The 21075-nt window shown below is 41.8% G+C and overlaps 1 protein-coding gene across 1 annotated transcript in view; it reads left to right on the top strand.

The window, feature by feature from the left end:
- The first annotated feature begins 1494 nt into the window (after positions 1-1494).
- ASPH (aspartate beta-hydroxylase) overlaps positions 1495-21075 on the top strand; it is a 166209-nt gene continuing 146628 nt past the window's right edge. Inside the window, exon 1 of the mRNA XM_079796054.1 lies at positions 1495-1854. Coding sequence (XP_079652180.1) covers positions 1755-1854 — 100 coding nt within the window. The 5' untranslated portion in view covers positions 1495-1754. The remainder of the gene's footprint in view (positions 1855-21075) is intronic.

Below are 21075 nucleotides of genomic sequence, written 5' to 3'. Positions count from 1 at the left end.
TCCCATGCACCAAGAGGTCACGGGTTAGATTCCCCATGAGACACAATGCCGGGGTTTCAGGCTCCATCCCCAGTAGGGGGCGTGCAGGAGGCAGCTGAGCATGTTTCTCTCTCATTGATGTTTCTATCCCTCTCCCTTCCTCTCTCTCTAAAACCAATAAACACACACACACACACACACACACACACACAAACACACACACACACACACACACACACACATATATATATATAATATATATATATATATCCTCTATGAGATTCCTTGCCCCTGCTTTATCTTAATAACTAACATTATTTCACAAAAAGGAGAGAGAGGCCTTCTCTCATTATGCAACACGACCCACCCACAATGGGCTTCTGTGCATCACTAGGCAGTGCTCAGTGGCATTGAGCCATTCACCGCAGAACAGGCGGTGGGCCTGGGCACCTGGCATGGGGGTGGGGCGTGGGGCTGGATAAGAGGAATAAAACCAGTTGCCGCACTGCAACCGCTGTCTCTAGGTCTTGAGTCCCCTTGAGACATTCCCAGAAGGTGCTCTGAAACAAGGTCAATAATTGTGGGAAGGTCTTAGTACGTTGCCATAAATGTATCAAATTACCAAACATTCTTGCTTGTCTGTTAAGTACCAGGCATTGCATTGGCAATGGGCGACACAAAGATGAAGGTCATGTACCTGATGCCAAGTTCCTGTTTGGTTCATCCCTGGGCCCAGATATTTTTTAGATCTCATGCAAAATTCAGAGGCATCACAGGCTCAGGGGCTTGTGAGTCACAGAGGACCCATGGCTGGGGGCTTCAAGGAAAGATAAACGTAGGCAAAGCCTGGCAGGGGGAGATTTCAGGTAGAGGGTGCCATCCAGTACAACAAAATGAACTTCTTGTTTTACGTCTACATTTGCACCTTTTAACTAAAATTTTCTGAAAATATCGATAGTATAAACAAAATGAAGTCTTGCTTTAAAATTGGACCGATCAACTACATGTATGGCTTAAGCATTGAACTACTGCTATCACCATTTCAGAAATGTATTAATAGTAATACTGACAAGAAACACATCTCTCTCGCAAGTAGCAGGGTTGCATTCCTTGGTGGTTGTGCGTATAAGGAAGTGGGACATGGACAAAATTCCCAGTAAAAGGGCCCAGAGGCTGCGCGCTCGGTCCAACGCTGCACACGCGCCCGCCGGCTCCGCCCCCGCACCCCGCCCCATCCCGATCGTGCGGGGTCCTCCAACACTCGCGAGAGCCCTCTCGGTTTCCACGTTTGCCACGTTCCAAAGGACCGGGACAGATTGCAAAGTCGCGGGCGGCTCGCGCTCACCGGCGGCTGCGTGGTGCCCGAACAGCCCCAAGTCTGCAGGGGGCGGGGGAAGAGCAGCGGAGCTCCACCCTCTTTATGGAGGCTCTTGTGATAGGTTCTACATCCCGTCACTCATCCTCCGCTCCGCCCCTGTGTAGGGAGGAGGCGGAGCTAGGCCGGGAAGGGGCGTGGCCGAGGGGGCCGGTGAGCCGCGCTCTAGCCTCTGGAGGGAGTCATAGGTTCGCTGCTGGAGAGGCCCGGGCGCGCGCACCCCGCACGAGGTCCGAAGCCCTCCGAGGTGCGGCGGGAGGTGCTGAGCCGCCAGGGCTGCCTCCGGAGCCGCGGCCGGTCCCCGCTGCCGCTCCCCTGCCAGCAGCGGCCCTCGCGCCCTCCGGTTTTCCCTACGCACCGAGGGAGTCCCACACCCCCGCCTGCTCCAGCGGTGCGCGCGATGGCTCCGCGTAAGAATGCCAAGGGCGGCGGCGGCAACAGTAGCAGCAGCACTAGTGGCTCCAGCAGCAGCAGCAGCAGCAGCGCAGGGGCCCGGAGAGGTCAGAGGCGCTCGGGGCTGGGGGCTGGGGCCGGCCCTGGGGGTGCGATCCGGGCGGCGGGCGGTGCGGTCCCATCTCTCCAGGACCCAGCGTGCGTCTCCTCCGTATCTCCGAGTCGCTCCTCTGGCGCGAGCGGAGGCCGCGCTTGGTGGGCCTGGTGGGCGGGCTGGAGGGGCCCGGGAAGCAGGGTCCGCGGCCTCGGGTGGGTCCTGCCGGGGAGCGCCTGCTGGGCTGATCCCTCACAGGCAGGGTGCAGCCGACATGGAGGTTATTGATCGACTTTCTTGGCTTTGCGTGGGGCTCAGGATGGGAGTAAGAGGAACCATTCGCCTTTGCCTTGCATATTTTGGAGAGTTTGGAAGTGAGCCAAAGTCAGAGAAAGTAAGACTGCCAAATCAGCCGCTTTTAAGAGCAACTCCAAGGACACTCTATTGGGGGTGTGGAGTGTGTTTGGGGGGAGTAATTTGAATGTTCTTGGAAATTATTTTAAATATTTTTGCCTTAATGTAGTTTTCTTAACATTGCCTTGTAGTTGCTTTTGAAGTGTTACAGAATACCATGGGATCCTGGACGAGCTTCTCAATTATTTCCCATTGTCTTTAAAAAAATCTATTGAATATTCACCTTTCTACTCCGTGTGCTTACCTACTAAAAGGGGAGAACAGATGTTTTAAATCAGTTTCATCTCATATTTCAGTGGTTCTCTGTTTCTCTTATACTTCCTTTGACTCAGGATACTGAAACTCGACTACACATGTGTATTGAATGTGAGCTGTACACTTTCTTTTTGGAAATGATCATTTTGAAATGACTTAGATAGACCCTGTTTCCTGAGGTATACATGCAATGTATCCATATTTATTAAGAAAATAAATCAGATAACCATATCTCCACTTCAAAGAACTACTTGTGTATAGCACTTATCACTATCTGAAATTATCTCATTTAGTTCCATGTGTATTGTCTTCCTGTCTTAACTGCGTCCTCTTGTTCATTTCTCTTCACAACTCCTAGAACGGTCCTGGCCCTTCATAGGTTGCTCGATAAATATTTGATCGGTGAATGAATGAATGAATGAATTTACATGGCGCAGTTAAAGTCACCGCACAAACTTACATTCTGAAAACCAGTACTTGTATTGTCGATGGAAAAAGACAGCTTGAGGTTCGGAGTGATCACATTAATTCACCTTTGACATAAGAAAAAGTTTGTGTCCTTTTGTCACTTGTCTTTAAATGCCAACCAGTGACTTACGCAGGCTGAGGAGCAGATGAACTGGCTCAGGTGGTTCTGGCTCCTCTTCTTAAAGTTTCTAATTAAGAACCAACAGAAAAAGCTGGTGAACATGACTTAGATGTTAATTGTTTTCTAAAGTTTTCGATAGCTATTTACAAGGGAAGCACTACTTTGTTCCATTTTTTTTTTTTTTATCCTTTTCCATGGTGAGTAGAGAGGACTGATTGCCCCTGAGGAAGTTACTTTATATGACCTGTTATTGGTAAGAATTAGTACTGGGAAATGTGTTATGTTCCCACCCGCACTGAACTGAACCAATAACTGAACCAGTTTTAACAGGCAGGTAATACATTTAGGAAATGCTATGACCTAAATGAATTTCTTCTGACTTTCATAGTCAGGCATTTTAGGGCAACCTCTGCCCATATTTGAAGATTTACAGCCTTTTAAGCATTTTATACATGGATTCCATAATTGTCATGAAACAAAGTATGTAAAGGCAAATATATCAAAAAAAGTACCAGTATTATGTAAAAACAAAGCAAACAAGCCCACAAACAAAACCCTCAAAGCATTTCAAGAGTTGGTATTGGAGTCTTCCCTGTGACATAATGAATATTCTTGTTCTGCAGACATTTTTCCCCCCTCTCTCAGTAAATACTGAGTTCTGACTGTGTGCCAGGTAGAAGGCACTAGAGATGGAAATGAGGGTTCTCTCAGTTGTAAACAGTTACACTGCAGTGTGACAGTGTGATTTTATTTATACTGTTTTCTTTTAGCAGGATATACCCCAAAGATAGCCAACTTCTCTTTTGTTGCTCTGTGTCTTGGGTCATAGAAGTATAGACATTGGTGACCAAACCATTCCCATCTGCTGGGAAAATCATTTTAGCAGTGGCATTACTGAGGCCTGTTCAGTTCCCTCTTCTAAGAGATGAAGAAATTAATGTCCAGAAAGGTTGGTTAGTTCATTAAAGGCGTGTAATTTTTGGAAACCCAACTAGTTAATGGACATCTAAGACCAGAACTCAGGTTTTTTTGTTACTCATTTAGTATACCACTTGCTTGAATGTTAGATTATATAATTTGTAAGATTTTATGAAAGTATTGGAATTGAGGTAGATTCTTTTTTTAAGTTTCCTTCTGGCTCTCTCTGTGGCACCCTACGAATAGTTATTTAGGAAAAGCATGCTTTGTTTCACCAGTTAAGTTTCCTGTGGCTAAACTTATGCTTGAAACAGTACATTTGAGAAATTATTGTTTGAGACGTCCAAGGGCTGAAAGAGTCAGTTATTTTTTGGGTGTTTCCCATTGAATCTGAAGCTGATGATGACATTGGTCACATTCAACATTGTTATTGCTTAATTTTTGTATGAAAGTATGGGGTGAAAAGGACCCAGTCTTTTGAAACATGTGTTTTAGGGAAAAGGTGATTATCTGGCCTTCTGTTTATCTTGGTGGTCATGTTGAAAAGTAGTGTTTGGAAACTGAAACTCTGGGGATTTATATAATACTTAAATTTTTTTTTAAGCAAGTGCCTGCTTTTCATTTTACTCACTTTAAATTGAAAACTGCTAAAATGTCTAGTTTCCTAGGGAGCTCAATCTTACCTGTTTCAGTTTTGCCCTTTAAAATATAAAAGAGACTTAAGTAAATTGGACTTGTATGGCCAGTTCGGGCCAGAGGGAACCTCTTTCAGATTTATTGATTTGAAAATCTTTGGTTAAGAAGAATCATGTCCTTTTGGGCTTATTTTGTAGTACACTAACACTGGTATGTGTGATGTTTTTGTCTAGCTTTTCCCTTCTGAGTATCATTCAGTCTTTCCCTGTAGCTTCTAACATGCTGTAGGGGTGGTGTAACATCTGTTTACTATTTTATCTAATAGTATCATGCTGTTCCATCACCCGTTACCAGTAGGTGTCACTGTGGAACACTATTTCCTCCTTCAAGCTGAAGTTTAAGATTATGTAATACCAATAAGTGGTTTTTTAAATTTAATCAGTCCTGTACATATTCAAAACTATCCATGGATAACTACTTAAAAACTCTTAGCCACTGCTCTCAAAGTCTTCAACTACAGATTTTGTAACTTAATAATAAGGGTTTGTCCCTAGCAGCCTTATTTTTTTAGACTTCTCTTATGTAAAATTAAATGCATTCCTACATTCTCTGTAAAATTTATACATTCATAGATTATTTGATGCATATGAATCATTTAGAAATTGGCTTTTTTTTTTCTTCCTACTTTCAGTATCTCTTAGACTGCTTAGCAACTAATGAATGTGATACACTGCTGATCATATTCTGGCTTCCTTAAGTGAGTAGGCCTGGGTGAAATTCCCCTTCTTTTGCCCCTGAGAGTGAGGGCCCCTTGCTTAATCCTCGGTTAGACATTCTAGGTTGAAAAGATAGGAAGGCCATAATTCTTCCACTGCAAGAATTGTGCACTATTTTGTGTTCAGTGGACCAGCATTTTGTGCACCCAGCCAGGTCATATGAAACCAAGTGCTAAAAAACGTCCTGAGGGAATTTTTGAACACATTTTTAAAAGGCCAAACAAATTAATCTGTGTTGGGCTTAGGAAATCAAAGGAACGACCTACGTTTTAATTTTGTTTTAAAATGACGTACCTCTGAGAGATTACTAGAAAATGAAAGGTTTTCATTTTCCGCTGATTACCAGTGGAGTAACTTTGATTTTGAAGGCATATGTGGGCTATCTTCCTTGTTTTCAGTTAGTATGGGAGATTTAACCCCTGAGGTCCATGGTGTCAGTAGAATAAATCTTTTTTTCTTTAGAAAGACAGTGTAGTTTGGGAGAGAGTGTTGACCTGGATTCATGTTAAGAGCTGTGTGGCGAGTCATTAAAAAAATCTCTAATCTCAGTCTCCTCAAACAGAAGAATTATTCTCTCTTTCCCTTTCAAAGTTATGATAGCCCTAATGTCAATTTTATATGCCTTCCTATTTTTAAATGTTTTCATTAAAGTATTTCTAATCTGAGAGTGAGGACAAAACTGGCCATTCATTGCATGCTTGAAATGTTTTGATTGTTGTAAAAAAAAAAAATCATTTTTTTTTTTTTTTTGGTGTTCTATTCTGTAGTACCTGTGTTTTAAGTAGAATGGATGTTCTAGAGGTTGCTTTTTATACTGTGGCTTTGAGTACCACTTGACACATTTCTGTCCCCCTCTAGGGGTGTATAAGTATCCCACTTACCCACAACCTTCAAGTTGCTGATTTACCCTCTAATTCCTCCGAGGTCTGTGACGTTATTTTATTTTACTAGAGCTCAGATACAGTTTAATCTTTTGATGCTCTTCCAGCACACTGTTTTAAAATCATGAAAATATGCAACTTAGTTTGGGTCTTGGATACTTCTGCATCTCCCTAAGTGGTTTGACTTCATTCTGTACAAGATACAAATTAAAAAAAAAAAAAAGTAACAGTAACTTCCCTTAAATAAAACCTGTGTGTATGTAGTAGAACCCGTTTACAATATACCCATATCTCTGGGGAAAGCCCAGCCATCTGTTGGGAGACGTGGGGGTGCCCGGGCTCCCCATATGTTTCAGTTTCTGCTGCACAAGCATCCACTCAGCACTGTACACATGGGTGTCATCTGTCTGGGGGACGCAGGCTGGGGTTTGGTCCTATGGTTGTGGCCATTTCTGTTAGAGAACTAGAGATGAGGCTCTTCATTTCTTCCTTCTCTTCTTCTCGGTGAGCATCCTCTGGAGCCCAGTGCTTTCACCTTTTAACTTTTTTCTCTGCCGGTAGTGCTGGGAGTCAAGATGTTGTTTTCTTGTTAGTCATTATTATTTTTAAATGTTTGCTTACTTTATTTTCCTGAAATGAGAGTGGTTCAGGCATGGGGTCTGCATTTGATATTGTTTTCCAGGGATGTAGCTTCGTTACCTTTGGCTGATATGGTTATCTTTTAATGGCAAATCACTTAAAGATAAGTTCTGATCAGATTGATGATGCCCGAGGACAAATTTGCTATAGATTAACTGTTTGACTCAAAGGAAATGTTGAGCTCACTTGGTGAATAAATTTAAAAAAAAATAGGTACATAAGATCTTTGGGCTGTTCCTTGCCCCCCCCCCCCCCCCCCCCCCCGGTGAGTTCCAGATGACTTGCCTGGTCATTCTGGCTGCAATATGACTGTCATCATCTGTCAAGGATGCTCTCTGTGCTCTGATTTAGGGTCAGTGAATTAAGGGGGGCCCGGGATAGTGGAGGAGGGTGTGCCGTTGGAGTAGAGTGGAAGCCACTGTTGCTGGACTTGGAGAAATGCCAGCATTTCTCTCCCTCCTATTTGCCTACAGATTTAACCCAGTGACTCATTGCTGTATGGAAACTAGCAAGCATCAGTCTTAATTTTAAAGTGAGAGAATATTGTTGGAGAATAATTATTCCATAACCAGTATTGTACAACTGCCTTTCCTCATATTGTTTGTATTTAAGTTTGGCAGCCTTTTCCGCCACTCCATATGCAGACTCACTGCTGTTTTGTGTTCTGTCCTGTCTCTAACTTCTGTTTCTTGTTTATTATACTGCCAATATACACCATTTTCCTCCTATCTCTCACACCCTGTTTTAAATTTCAATTTTCCTGAAATGGTATACTGGAAAGCCTTTTTGGTCTTAAATTCACATGTAAATTTTGTTTAGGAGTAGTTATTTCCCCCCCCCTTACATGACAATAAAAGTCTGTGTTGTAAATGTTGTTGTTTTTTTTTAAAGAATACCTAACATCAATTTCACTTTTCCATTCTTTGAATTAAACCAGTTTGAATAGGATGTCATTTACTGAGTTATATAGATTATTTCATGCTGTTTGGCAGTGAGTCATCTCTCAGACTTCTAGAATACAAATATTTCTGTATGCTTCTTTTTAAAACTCTATTTGAAATATCACATACTTATGACCTAGAAATAGATATAAAGTAATGCATATCTACCACACAGGTGAAGAAATAAAATGTTACCAATTCTTGGTTTCTTCTCTCCTGTGTTATCCCTTCCCAACCACTCTTACACATTTTGTGGTAATCATTCTCATGCATTTCTGTATAATATACAGAAACACAAACAATGTTATATAATGTTATGCTGCATATTATACATTTCCCATTCATTCATGTAAAATCTTTCTGTTATTAAAAGCAATACATGTGAAAACTGCTTAGGAAGGATTCCTGTATGTAGAAATATGTGTATACTTGTTTAGCACATGTCAACAGTTTTGTGAATAGGCTCACTCTTGGCATACTAGTTTGATTCTACTTGTTTGAATTTTACCAAACTCTGGCTCTCCATTTTCTTACGGGAATATGTAGTTCTCCATTGTAGGACTATCCCACTGTTTAGCCATCCTGTTGTCAGAGACCACTGGGCTGAGAGAGAGAGAGAGAGAGAGAGAGAGAGAGAGAGAGAGAGAGAGAGAAAACATCCACGATGAGAGAGAATCATGGATCGGCTTCCTCCTGAGAGAGAGAGAGAGAGAGAGAGAGAGAGAGGGAGAGAGAGAGAGAGAGAACACATCCACGATGAGAGAGAATCATGGATCGGCTTCCTCCTGCACGCCCCCTACTGGGGATCGAGCCCACAACCCAGGCATGTGCCCTGACCAGGAATCGAACTGTGACCTCCTGGCTCATAGGTTGATGCTCAACCACTGATCCAGCCAGCTGGGCTTATTTAGTTTTTTTTTTAAAACTGCTGCCCTGGACACTCTTGTACCTGTCCACCTTCTGTTTCTAGAACATAATTCAGGATTGGAATTGTTGGGTCACAGCAAATACACATACTAGACATTGCCTTTTCTTTTTTTTTAACCCTAAAGTGATTATATCACTTTTCACTCCCGCCCACAATGAACAGAGCTCCCTTTGTGCTGCCACAAGGTTACCAGCCCTTGGCAGTGAGGGTCACTGTTTGCCAGGTTAGTGGGTGTGAAACAGTCCTTCGTGGTTTAAACTTGCATTTTCCTGATCACCTTTGAGCTTACTTGTGGAAGAGCCATTCCTGTTTCCTTTTCTGTGAATTGCCTCTTCATCTGTTTTGCCTATTTTTCTGTTTCTTTTTATATTTTTAGTTTCGATTTGTAGAATTTCTTTTCATATCCTGAACCTTTGGAGTATTTGTGTGGTAAAGGCTTTCTCTCTGTTTGATTATTCACATATTCATATCCTGAGGTATATTTTACTGAACAAGAATTTTTAGATTTTTAATATATAAATACATTTTACACTCCCACCAACAGTATACGGTAAGTTGTTTTTACATCTCTACCAACATTTGGTGTTGTCAGTCTTCTTAATTTTAGCCAGTCTGGTATGTGTTTTGTGGCTTCTCGTTGTAATTTAAAATTATATGATTAATGATGGCATGTACTTTTTCTTGTACTTATTGGCCATTTACATTATCTTCCTTTGTGAAGTTTCTGTTTAGTTCTTCTACCCATTTTTATTGCTTTTTTGTCTTTTTGATATTGAACTATAATTTTCATATATTCTGGATAGAAGTTCTTTTCAGACAGGCATTGTAACTATGTCTCCCACTATTCTTTTCATTTTCTTATTAAATATCTGAAGTGCAGATATTTTTATTTTATTTTTTAAAATATGTTTTTATTGATTTTTAGAGAGAGGGGAAGACAGGGAGAGAGAGAGAAACAAACATCCATCAGCTGCCTCCTGCACGCTCCCTACTGGGGATCGAGCCCACAACCCGGGCTTGCTCCCACTGGGAATCAAACTGGTGACCTCTTGGTACATGGGAAGACGCTCAGCCATTGAGCCACACAGGCTGGGCAGAGTGCAGGTTGTTTTTTTTTAATGTTGATGTTTATTTTATTTTAGTTATGTTTTTTGCTTTCTGTGTCTTGTCTTGGAAGCTTTTTTCCTGTTCCCAACTTACAAAGCTATTTTATATTTTCTTCTAGAAATTTTATAGTTTTAATTTTTATATTTAGATCTATGATCCATCTCATCATTAGAATGCTTTCAGTACTGTTGTCAAAGAGCAAACATATACAAGTCTTATGATAAGTTTATTTCTGGCTCTCTATTCTGTTTTTTTTTTTTTTTTTTTTTTTTTGAGGGGCATTATCTATTTGTCCTTATGTCTTTACCACACATTCTTCATTACTGTAGCTATATAGTAAGTTTTAAATTCAGGTAGTATAAATCTTTTAAGATAGCTCTGGATATTCTAGGTCCTTTGTATACTTATATATATTTTAGAATCAGCTTGTCAGTATCTACTAATGATTAAAGTATGCTAGGGTTTATGATTAGAGTTCATTGAATATATAGACCAAATTTGGGTCTAATCCATGGCAGTGGTATAACTCTTTAATTAGGTCTTTCGTTTCTTTTCACCTTATTCTGTAGTTTTTGGTGTTAAGATCTTACACATTTTTGTTAAAGATTTTTCTAAAATATACTTTTTGAAACTTGTATGTGACATTTAAAAAATTATTTTCCCATTAATTTCTGCTGGTATATGCACATAGAACCCATACTTATACCTTATATCATACTAGAGGCCCAGTGCATGGGGGTGGCGGGGAAATGGGTCCCTCAGCCCAGCCTGCACGCTCTCCAATCTGGGACCCCTTGAGGGATGTCCGACTGCCTGTTTAGGCCCGATCCTGGTGGGATCCAGGACTGCTGGCTCCCAACTGCTCGCCTGCCTGCCTTCCTGATTGCCCCTAACCACTTCTGCCTGCCACCCCCTAACCACTCCCCTACCAGCCTGACTGATGCCTAACTGCTCCCCTGCCAGCCTGTTTGCCCCTAACTGCCCTCCCCTGCAGGCCTGGTCCCCCCCAACTGCTCTCCCCTGCAGGCCTGGGTCCCCGCTAACTGCCCTTCCCTGCAGGCCTGGTTGCCCCCAACTTCCCTTCTCTGCCGGCCTGGTCGCCCCTAACTGTTCTCCCCTGCAGGCTTGATCACCCCCAACTGCCCTCCCTTGTAGGCCTGGTCCTTCCCAATTGCCCTCCCCTGCTGGCCTGATCGCCCACAACTGCCTTCCCTTGCAGGCCTGGTCCCTCCCAATTCCCCTCCCCTGCTGACCATCTTGTGGTGGCCATCTTGTGTCCACATGGGGTCAGGATCTTTGACCACATGGGGGTAGCCATCTTGTGTGTTAGAGTGATGGTCAATTTGCATATTGCTCTTTTATTAGATAGGATGACCTTGCATAATTCATATATTAGTATTAATTCTAGTAGTTAAAAAAAAGATTCCTTGGGATTTTCCATGTAAATATCTTTGTTACCTATGAATAGAGACAGTCTTACTTTGTTTCCAATCTGTATCTTTCATTTCTTTTCTTGCCTTATTGTGCTATCTAGCACCTCCAGTACAATGTTAATAGAAATGGTGAGAGTAGGTGTCCTTGCTTTGTTCCTGAGTTTAGTGACAAAGTGTTTGTTATTTTATCACTAAATGTAATATGAAACTCTAGGTGTTTTATGAGTGCTTCTTATCGAATTGGGGTAATTCCTTTTTATTTCTAGGAATTCCTTTGAAAATTCGTTCAAATGTTTTTTCTCTAATGAATATGGTCATGTGGCTTTTCATCTTTATATGCTAATAAGATGTTATATTTATTTTTGCTTTGCATTCCTGAAATAAGCTTCACTTGGTCAGGATGAATTATTTTTATACAGTGCTTCATTTGCTAATATTTTCCCCACAGTTTTGCATCTGTGTTCATGAGGGATGTGGGTCCATAATTTCCTTCCCCTCCTTCCTTTCTCTTCCTTCATTCTTCCCTTGCTCCCCTTCTTCTCCTTACTAGGAATTGTGATTAGTACTCAGTTTTCTCTGCATGTGTAAATTATAATTTATAATAGCAGACCTTCTAATTTAAAACCACTCTTACATTTCTGGGAAACATCCAACCATGTGATATTACCAATTTCTCAATATTATTGGATTAGTTGTATTAATATATTCATAAGTAAAATTGACCTGTAATTTTCTTTGCTGGTTTTGTTATCAAGGTTATTTTAGCCACATACATGAATTTAGGAAGATTTTCTCTTTTTCTGGTGTTGGTGTTTTTTTTTTGGGGGGGGTGGGGGGGTTAAGATTTTTTTGACAGAACTCATCTGTACCTTTATGTCCTTTACCCACCATTAAAGAGAACAGAGGGTAGGGAGGAGGGGGAACTGCCTTATGATTTAAATGTTATATGGCCTTTAAGTTTTCAGGTTGGTTAAGTTACACTTTTTATTCTTCTGAGGCACATTACATTTATTAAAAATGTATTATTTCTGTTTTTGAATTTTCAAGCTTACTGGCAAAAGTTGTGTATGGTTTTAGCTGTACCTCTTGTAAACAGAAAATTACTATTGCATGCCTGCTATGACCTTGTGATAAAATAAAATAATTTTAAACATCATTAAATATTAAGCTTCTTACTTCGTAGCTAGTCTTTAGACACAAAGGTTTTCAGAGTTTATCGAAGTGAAAAGTCTTTATAAAATAAACAGAACATTCTAATATCTGTGAGGATGTAAGCCATTTAACACTGGTAGTTTGGTTGGACTGACTTGGTTTGATGGCCATTTTCCTCCTTCAGTGGTTATGACAGGCACTGAGTGCATTATGCTTTGTTGAAAGTTGAACTTACTTAGGAATAAAACACAAGGCTTATTTTCTGGAACTTTCAGATTTACTTGATTATTTTATGGGTTTTTAGCTACTCAGTCTTTGTAGATATCATCTATAATAATAAAAGTGTAATATGCTAATTAGACCGGATGTCCTTCCGGACGAAGCCCCGGTGGTAGGGGCCCAGGCAGAGGCGGTAGAGGCCCCCCGGCCACTGTGGTGCTGGGGGGGGGGAAGGGGGGGCCGAGTCCCTTGCACGAATTTCGTGCCTCGGGCCTCTAGTCAGTAAATAAATACACCTGGAGGCCTAGGGTGCCTGACAGATCTAAGGCACAGTTACTAATGGGCTCTGGCCCATGTGACAGGTACTAGTAGATTTAAGTGCCAAACGTAGCCCAGAGTTTCAGTTACCCTTTTGCTCTGTAAGGTTATAAAGGTAGGAATTTTTAATTTGAGATTGATGTATATGAAGGTGCAAAGCTGATAAGCAGCGTGTATTTATTTTATTTTTCTAGAGGTAGGGCGTTGTTTGTGTTATTAAGCCCCCAAGCCAATTTGTAGAATTCTATTGTGATCAGTAAGATGACAAGAAGAATAGAGTAAGATTGAGTAAACTAGAGCACGATTCACTAGCTTAATTTAAGTAAGTGCTAATTTGGAATAAATTTAAAGTAACACATTCAAGACCTTCCCCCTCAGCTGGATTCTCAACAAAGCTTTGCAGTCTCTCTTTGTTCTTAGTTTATGTTTACCTGTCTTCTCAGCACTAACTATTTAAATCTTCAACTCCTTGAGCTCAATGCCTTACTCCTTCCCATTTAATTTTGACCGATGACTTCTTCCTATTGTGAGGAAAAATCAGAGAACTTCGTTTAAGAGTTGCTCATCTCTTGTGTGATGGATGGGGGCTGGCCGGTGAGTTGAATGACATTGGGAGATAACGGACATAAGGCTGATTACCACCCCCCTAGTGGGGAGACAGGGTCTAGGACATAGAGTGGGGGGTAAGCAGTGGAAAATCTTAGAGAAATTGCTCTGATTTGGATGTGAAAAGTTCACAACTGAGCTGGTGAGGTACATCTTTCATGTGTGGTTTAGTAAAGCCCTTTTTCTTTCTTTAGCCCAGTAGGGTGGTAAGTGGAGATGAGCCAGTAAGTACCGCAGTTAGACTTGGAAAATTTTGGCATTCACAGCTATTATGAACCGTTGGGTCTCCACCTACCTAAGAGAAAAACATAGGCTGGAAAATAAATCCTGGGCCTCTCTGGGGGATACCCTAAGTGAACATCACTTTCTCATGGACGGGGAGCCCTTATCTTTTCCCCGAAAACTCTTCTCCACCCCCCCACACCCCTTTCTTTGGTCTTTCTCATTTAATCTAAAACAAAACAAAAAAATACCAAAACCTCTTCCTACTGTGCCTACTCTACCCAGCTAAATATTACAAATGATTAATACAGGCTCATTTTCTTTACTCCTTTACTTCAGGTCTTTCTGGCCAGAATCAACAGAAACTACCCCAATCCCAGATCCACTGGGCTCTTCTTGTTTCTTTACATTGTCTGCTCCCTAAAGGGTAGTCTTCCCAGGATTCTTTGCTTGGCCTTGTTCTGATCCCATGCTCACACTCTTCACAGCTATCTATTGATGGCCATCAATTCTAAAGCGATCCTGAGCTGTAGACGTAATAACAATAATGACAGAAGAAAAATAGAGCTACCACTTAATCGAGTGCTAACTATGTCAGACATTGTGTACTTCTTCATATTTTTGCATTTAATTATCATAGTAATTCTCTAAATTCTCTTTTTATAGATGAAGAAATAGAAGTTCAATTAGTCAAAGCTCATGGATTTAGAAAAATTCAGAACAGAGTTTCAATCTCAGTTTTGACTGTAAAGATACTTGAACATTTTAGATTCTCATTTGTTGCTTAGATTACTCATAACTGGTCTTTTTCATCCTTCTGTTGATTACTCATAACTGGTCTTGTGTCATCCTTCTGTCTTACTATCTTTATAAAGTAGAAATCAGATCATGTTCACTTCCTTATTTGAAAACCTCAAGTAGTTCCCAAGTACTCAAGATAGAGTTTAAATTCCTCAGCATGATCTAGGTGGCCCTTCATCATCTTGCTCCTTTTATCATCTCTAGCCATTCTCTGCCTCACCTCTTTTTATTTATACTAGAGGCCTGGTGCACAAAATTTGTGCACTTGGGGAGGGGGACCCTCAGCCCAGACTGTGAGAGGGTGCAGGCCAGGTTGATGGACCCCACCGGTGATCAGGGCCAGAGTGGAACGCAGGAGGTTGGCCAACTGGGGAGGGACCACGGGAGGCTCCAGGGCATGCCCAGCCCATCTTGCTCAGTCCCGATTGGCTGGACCCCAGCAGCAAGCTAACCTGCCAGTCAGAGCGTCTGCCCCCTGGTGGTCAGTGCACGTCATAGCAAACAGTTAAGCGGCTTTAGCAATCATTAACATATTACACTTTGATTGGTTGAATGGCCGACCAAACGACCCGACACTTAGCATATTAGGCTTTTATTATATAGGATTAATTGAGCCATATTAAATCAAACTCTGTAGTCTCTGTACTTGCACATGCTGTTTCTTCTAGGACGGCTTTTCACTTTCCCTTTCCCTATGTATCCTTCAAGATTTAGCTCCTTCATCAGCTCTTCCCACCTTTCCCTTTATCATCTTCCCACTGTGGGCTTCTAAAGCACCCTCTGCACATCACTATTTTAGCATCCTCATTCATTTACTGGTTCCTTTAGCACATGAAAGTGTGATCCGGTCACTATAGTAGACAACAAAATGTCATCAGACTGAATCAGGGTTTGGACAGTTACTCCTTATGTTTGATTTAGTAAACATCATGTGTTGATTTTATCTCTAGTGCTTAAATGATTGTCTGGACTTAGTAGGTTCTCAATAAATGTTGGAATGAACAAATACAGGTAAAAAAGTCTTGCCTGTGTTTGTAGTATACTAAAAGGGCACAGAGGGTAGGGGCTATGTTTTTTGTGTCTTCTGCACACTGCCTTGAATGTAGTAAGTGCTCAAAAAGTACGTGTCGTATGGTGGATTTTTAGGTTTATATTATTCGCAAGAACACAGATCAGAAAGTCCTACTGATAAGTGTTGGAGCTAAAGTAAATAAACCGTAGAATTATTAGGAATGCGAATACTTCATTGATGTGCAGAATTAGCCCTTTGATAGGTACTATGCCAGTAGTTTGAGAGTGTAGCTTTTGGAGTTTTACCTATAGGAAGCTATTCTGAAGCCTTGAGAGGCATTCCTCATACTCTTATGCATCGTTAGTTTATTCTGATTGGGAAGAAAGTTGGGCAGAAACAGACATTTTATTCTGCATTTTGTGAAGTTGGAAAAGCTCTGCTTCCTTTGCAAGATTTTGATTTTCCTCTTTATTTCTAAATATGACTCAAGGATAGGTCAGATTTGTTCATGTGAATATGGTGATACTACTAATTCCCCCCCCCCCTTTTTTTTTTGATTCTGGCTTTACAATTCCTTTGTAAAAACGATGAGTATTTCCTTTTTTGACTTATGACTAAGATTTTCCAAATTCTATTGAAAAATATAAAACTGTGAACAGTGCTGACATTTATTAAGAAGAGTTCAGAGCAGATTATACCTTAGAATGCTGTATCTTTAAAATACAATATTATAATTCTTCCCAAATTATTATTTTCGTCCATATTGTCCTATATACCCTAACATAACCAAAGTGAAACTTTATTTTATTTTAATTAATTCCATTTTAATTTGTTTTCCTCCCTCATTGCAAAGGAAGTGGCCTCCCTGTTCATTGCTGTAGCACAGGGTTGGGATTTCAAGAGCATATGTTGAAAGAATGAATATTCAGGTATGTGGGAAAAACTGGGAAAGCCATTGAAAATTTACCACCTTGTGTTTCATTACTAGCAAGCACTGTGTTTTGCTGATCTTACTTACATGTTGACAAGAAATGTTCTGTTTAGGGTGATACTTTTATTCAGGATGGTATTAAAAATGTTTAACCACGGATAGCGGAGAGGCCCTGCCCGGTCAGAAGGACAGCACCTGTAACACACACCCGTGCTTGCTGCCTGAACTTGGGCTTCTCCGTAACCTGCATAAAGCTGTGCAACTTCAGCTTTTTTGGCAACTCAGGCTTGTTGGGGTCATGCTCCCAGGAGCCTTCAGCAGCGGACTAGGTATCTCCAGAACACAGCCGAGAGACCAGCGTTTGAAACTGTCCATGCAGGACAGTGTGCTGCTTGGTGACTTATTCTGGGTGAAATATGGGGGAAAGAGGAGTGCATTCACTGAGGCTGGAGCGGAGGGAGGGGTTGTGGAGGGTGTTTAGAGAGAGCAAAAGGAGTCAGTGAGATACGGTTAGGGGACATCTCTGAGCATGTGGTGACAATGGCCATCACTTTGGTTTTGAACTGGGTTGGGGTTGGGAGGAAAAGGACACAGAGTTGGGGTGTGGGGTGAGTTGATGACGCTGATGAGGTTCTCCCTGTACCTCCCCTGGCCGTTCCTGTCCCTCACCCAGAACCAGCCCCACCTCACTGCTGTGTAGTGTGGTTTGGTTTCCAAAATTCTCTATGTTTGTTAGATTTGCTCTACCATTTCGGTGGGCCAAAGAAAATGTATATGTATATTTTAGACTTTCGTGGGAGCACTACGTAAATATCCAGGTAGGTAAATGAGGTTTTACTATGTTCCAGGCCCCCTACCCAGTAGGGAGGGAAGATAGCACTAAAGTATAGCACCAGCCGCTGGGAAAAATCTCTGTCCTGTGGCTGCAGGCCGGTGAGTGTTTGTTGAATGAGGGAGGTGTGCAGGGTCAAGGAGTGGGGAGACAAAGAGGAACTGAGGATGAGCTGAGGCTTTCCAAGACTCTCAAAACTACACCCCAACTAAAACTTCCTGCGGGGCTAATCTTTGGGAAGCATGAAAGACACTTGAGGGACAAATGGCCCATTTTGATGAAAGGAAAGAAAGGTAGACTCAGAGCAACTGTAAACCGATGTCTCAGTTCAATTCTAGGCAAATTCTAGAATTAAAAATTATTTTTAAGTACTTAGAAAAGAAAGCCATGAACACTAGGAGACACTACGGGTTTACTAAAGGCAGGTTTCTTTAAAAAACAAAAACTCATTATGTGTTTAGAAAAGCTTTCTAGACTAAGTGATCAGGATTACTTGTAACTTTTCCTTACTTCAGGCTATTTAGAAACCATCTCTGACAATCCCCCTGTGCCTAAGATGGTAAAACATGGATCACGTGATCTGGTTTGAGTCACAGTTGAATGCCCAACTGTACCCATAGCATGCTCACTTAATGGTTTGAGGTTGACTGCAGGAGAGACTTGCCTAGTTAATGCTTATTAAGTTTGTGTGTGGCACAGAGTTCCCAGGGAAAATAGTGCCAGGAGGGAAAGACCACGCTATGCAAAAGGATCTGTCTGGCTGGGAAGGCGGACTTGAACTTGGCTAGCACTTTTTAAAAGGCACTCACTGTTGAGGATGCTGGGAGAGGCTTGAAGTAGTAGATGCTTTTTCAGAAGGCCTAGTATTTTGTTTGGTTTGGTTTTTTAATTGCTGGCGGTCTCAGAGGGAGTTGCCTGCATGATGTGGCTGCGGAAGAATCTGCAGTGTTAGTGCTGATAGTGGCCAGAGCAGGGGAGTGGAAATCCCTCTCTTTGTCGGTGGAGCTGCATCTGGAATTGTGGTCTCGGGTGTGGGGGGCAGCGTGTTAGGGTGACAGGGATGGAGACTGCTCAGAGTGAATGAGCTTTTGGATGAGGCCCTTGGGTTATGGGTGTGTTAGGGAGTCCTGCAAACCCTGGGGGGATGGCTGGCCTGCACTGGACAGTCCTCCTAGGGGACATTACCTTCTCCACGTGTTTGCGTGGCTTCCAGGTGGTAGAGGAGTTAGGTTTATTCTCCCAGGGAAATTTGAGGTGAAAATCAGGGCATCCCTTGAGCACAACTTGCATGAAGGGGAGACATTAAGTGAGATAGTTTTCCACTTGGTTTCTAAAAAGTTTGAGACCAGAGGCTGAATTGGTGTTCTTTTCATTACTGCTGGGTTTAGGACTTGATTCTTGACTTCTGTTATCTTCTTTTTAAAAGCTAGTTGAATTTCGTTTTTATTTTTATAGTTTTCCAATTTTTTTGTTTTGAAACTTTCAGACTTACGTAATAGCAAGAAGATTTGTCCGTTGAAAGACTTGCGTGTACTGTTCCCTGGATTTACCAACTGTTAGCTGTTTGCCACGTGTGCACTCTGTGTGGGTGTATCTACCTTTCTCTCTCTCTGGAACTCCTTAAAAGTAAGTTGTAGTCCTCATGACAGTTTAGCTCACTTAAGTACTTTTCCTTGTAAACTGGTAAGGACAAGGACATTCTCCTCCATAACCACAATTGAGTTCTGAAACCCAGGAAATCTCACACTGGTTATTATCGAGATGCACTCCGTGTTCAGGTTTCTTTGATTGTCCCTAGAAGCATCCTTAAAACTTGAAGCTTAAATTTTATTTTTATTTTTTTACTTATCCAGAATTCAATCATGAATTCAACTGGGAGCTTTTACTATTTAGATTCTTGGCCCTTACCCACTAGAGCAGGGGTGGGGAACCTTTTTTTCTGCCAAGGACCCTTTTATTATCCTATATAATAAAAGGGTAATATGCAAATAGACCAAACAGCAGCACAACCGAACAACCAATCAAAGCGTAATATGCTAATGATACGCTAAGGCTGCTCAACCACTTGCTATGACGTGCACTGACCACCAGGGGACACTCAACTGGTCGACCAGTCACTATGACGTGTGCTGACTACCAGGAGCAGATGCTCCGACCAGTAGGTTAGCTTGCTACTGGGGTCTGGCCAATCAGGACTGAGAGAGATGGGCCAGACACGCCCTGGAGCCCTCTCGCGGTCCCTTCCCAGCCCAACCATGCACTGGTGGGGTCCCTCAGCCTGTCCTGCACCCTCTCGCAATCCGTGACCCCTCGGGGGATGTCGGAGAGCCCGTTTCAGCCTGATCCCACAGGCCACTCCCCTTGGGAGGGCGACAGACACAGGGCTCATGGTTGGTGAGCGCTGCTACGGCAGCACAAGCCTCTCCTGACAGGGGACTGATTGGGCATGAGCCCGTGGCAGGCACAGTCGGGGTGGGATGAATGGGAGCAACAGGTAGGAGCTGCAGTCGGTGTTGGACTGCGGGTTTCGGCCTGATCCCTGCAGGACACCCAGAGGGACCCCGCCTGTGCATGAATTCATGCACCGGGCCTCTAGTTTATAATATAACCTAGAGGCCCGATGCATGGCTTCGTTGGAAGGTCATCCAGAAGGTCGTTCGGCTGTCCAGTCTAATTGGCATTTTATGCTTTTATTATTATAGATTATTATAGATTCACAGGCCATACAAAATTATCAACTTAAACATTAGCCTGCTATATTTGGTCAAACATTTAAGTCGCCCCTAATGCCTTGGCAGGGTCAGACCAAATGATTTCTTGGGGCCTTATATGGCCCGTGGGCCAGATGTTCCCCACCCCTGCACTAGAGTATCTGATTCTTTAGAATGAGCCTGGAAATCTGTATTTTTCCAACATTTTAATTTGAAAAAAAATTCAAACCTTCAAGACAGTTACAGGAAGATTATTTAGATTCACAAGTTGTTAATATTTTGATGTCTTTGCCTTCTATTTGTCTCTCTACGCTCTCTCTCTCTCTCTCTCTCTCTCTCTCTCTCTCTCTCTCATACACACACCCCATTTTATTTATTCATTTTTCTGCTGAATCATTAGAAAGTTAAATCCTGATACTTTTACCCTTGAATTCTTCAGCATGTTTTTCCTAAGAACTAGGGTAAGCTCCAACATAACCTCATGTAATTGTCATGCTCAGGAAATTTGATACTGCTACAGTGCTGTTACCTAATATCAAGTTCACATTCAGATTTCCCTAATTTATTCTAAGGTCTTTTAAACTGACCCTCCAACCCACCTTCGAATTTTTGATGTCTCTTGCAATAAGGATTTCTTTTTAATTAGGTTTTCTAACTCCCACAAAGTCTCACAGGTAAACTATATGCCTTTTCTCTAAAATATGCATGTTGCTTTTTGTGTTTTTTCTAAAGATTTTATGAGCTAAGTAGGGTGAAAAATCATAGAAAAAGAAGGTTTTTTTATTATCATTACAACAGCCTAGTAATTTTAAACTTGTGAGTCATGAAAAGTTGGGGGAAAACATATGAATAAAAATACAAGTAAGCTACATCTTGAAAGAAGTCAAGGATTCAGTGTTGATAGGACTGTTGG

Source organism: Cnephaeus nilssonii (assembly GCF_951640355.1).
Source record: "Cnephaeus nilssonii genome assembly, chromosome: 18".
Classification (NCBI taxonomy): Eukaryota; Metazoa; Chordata; class Mammalia; order Chiroptera; family Vespertilionidae; genus Cnephaeus; species Cnephaeus nilssonii.
The sequence above is the reverse complement of the archived record's forward strand: the minus strand, read 5'-3'. Positions and strand labels throughout refer to the sequence as shown.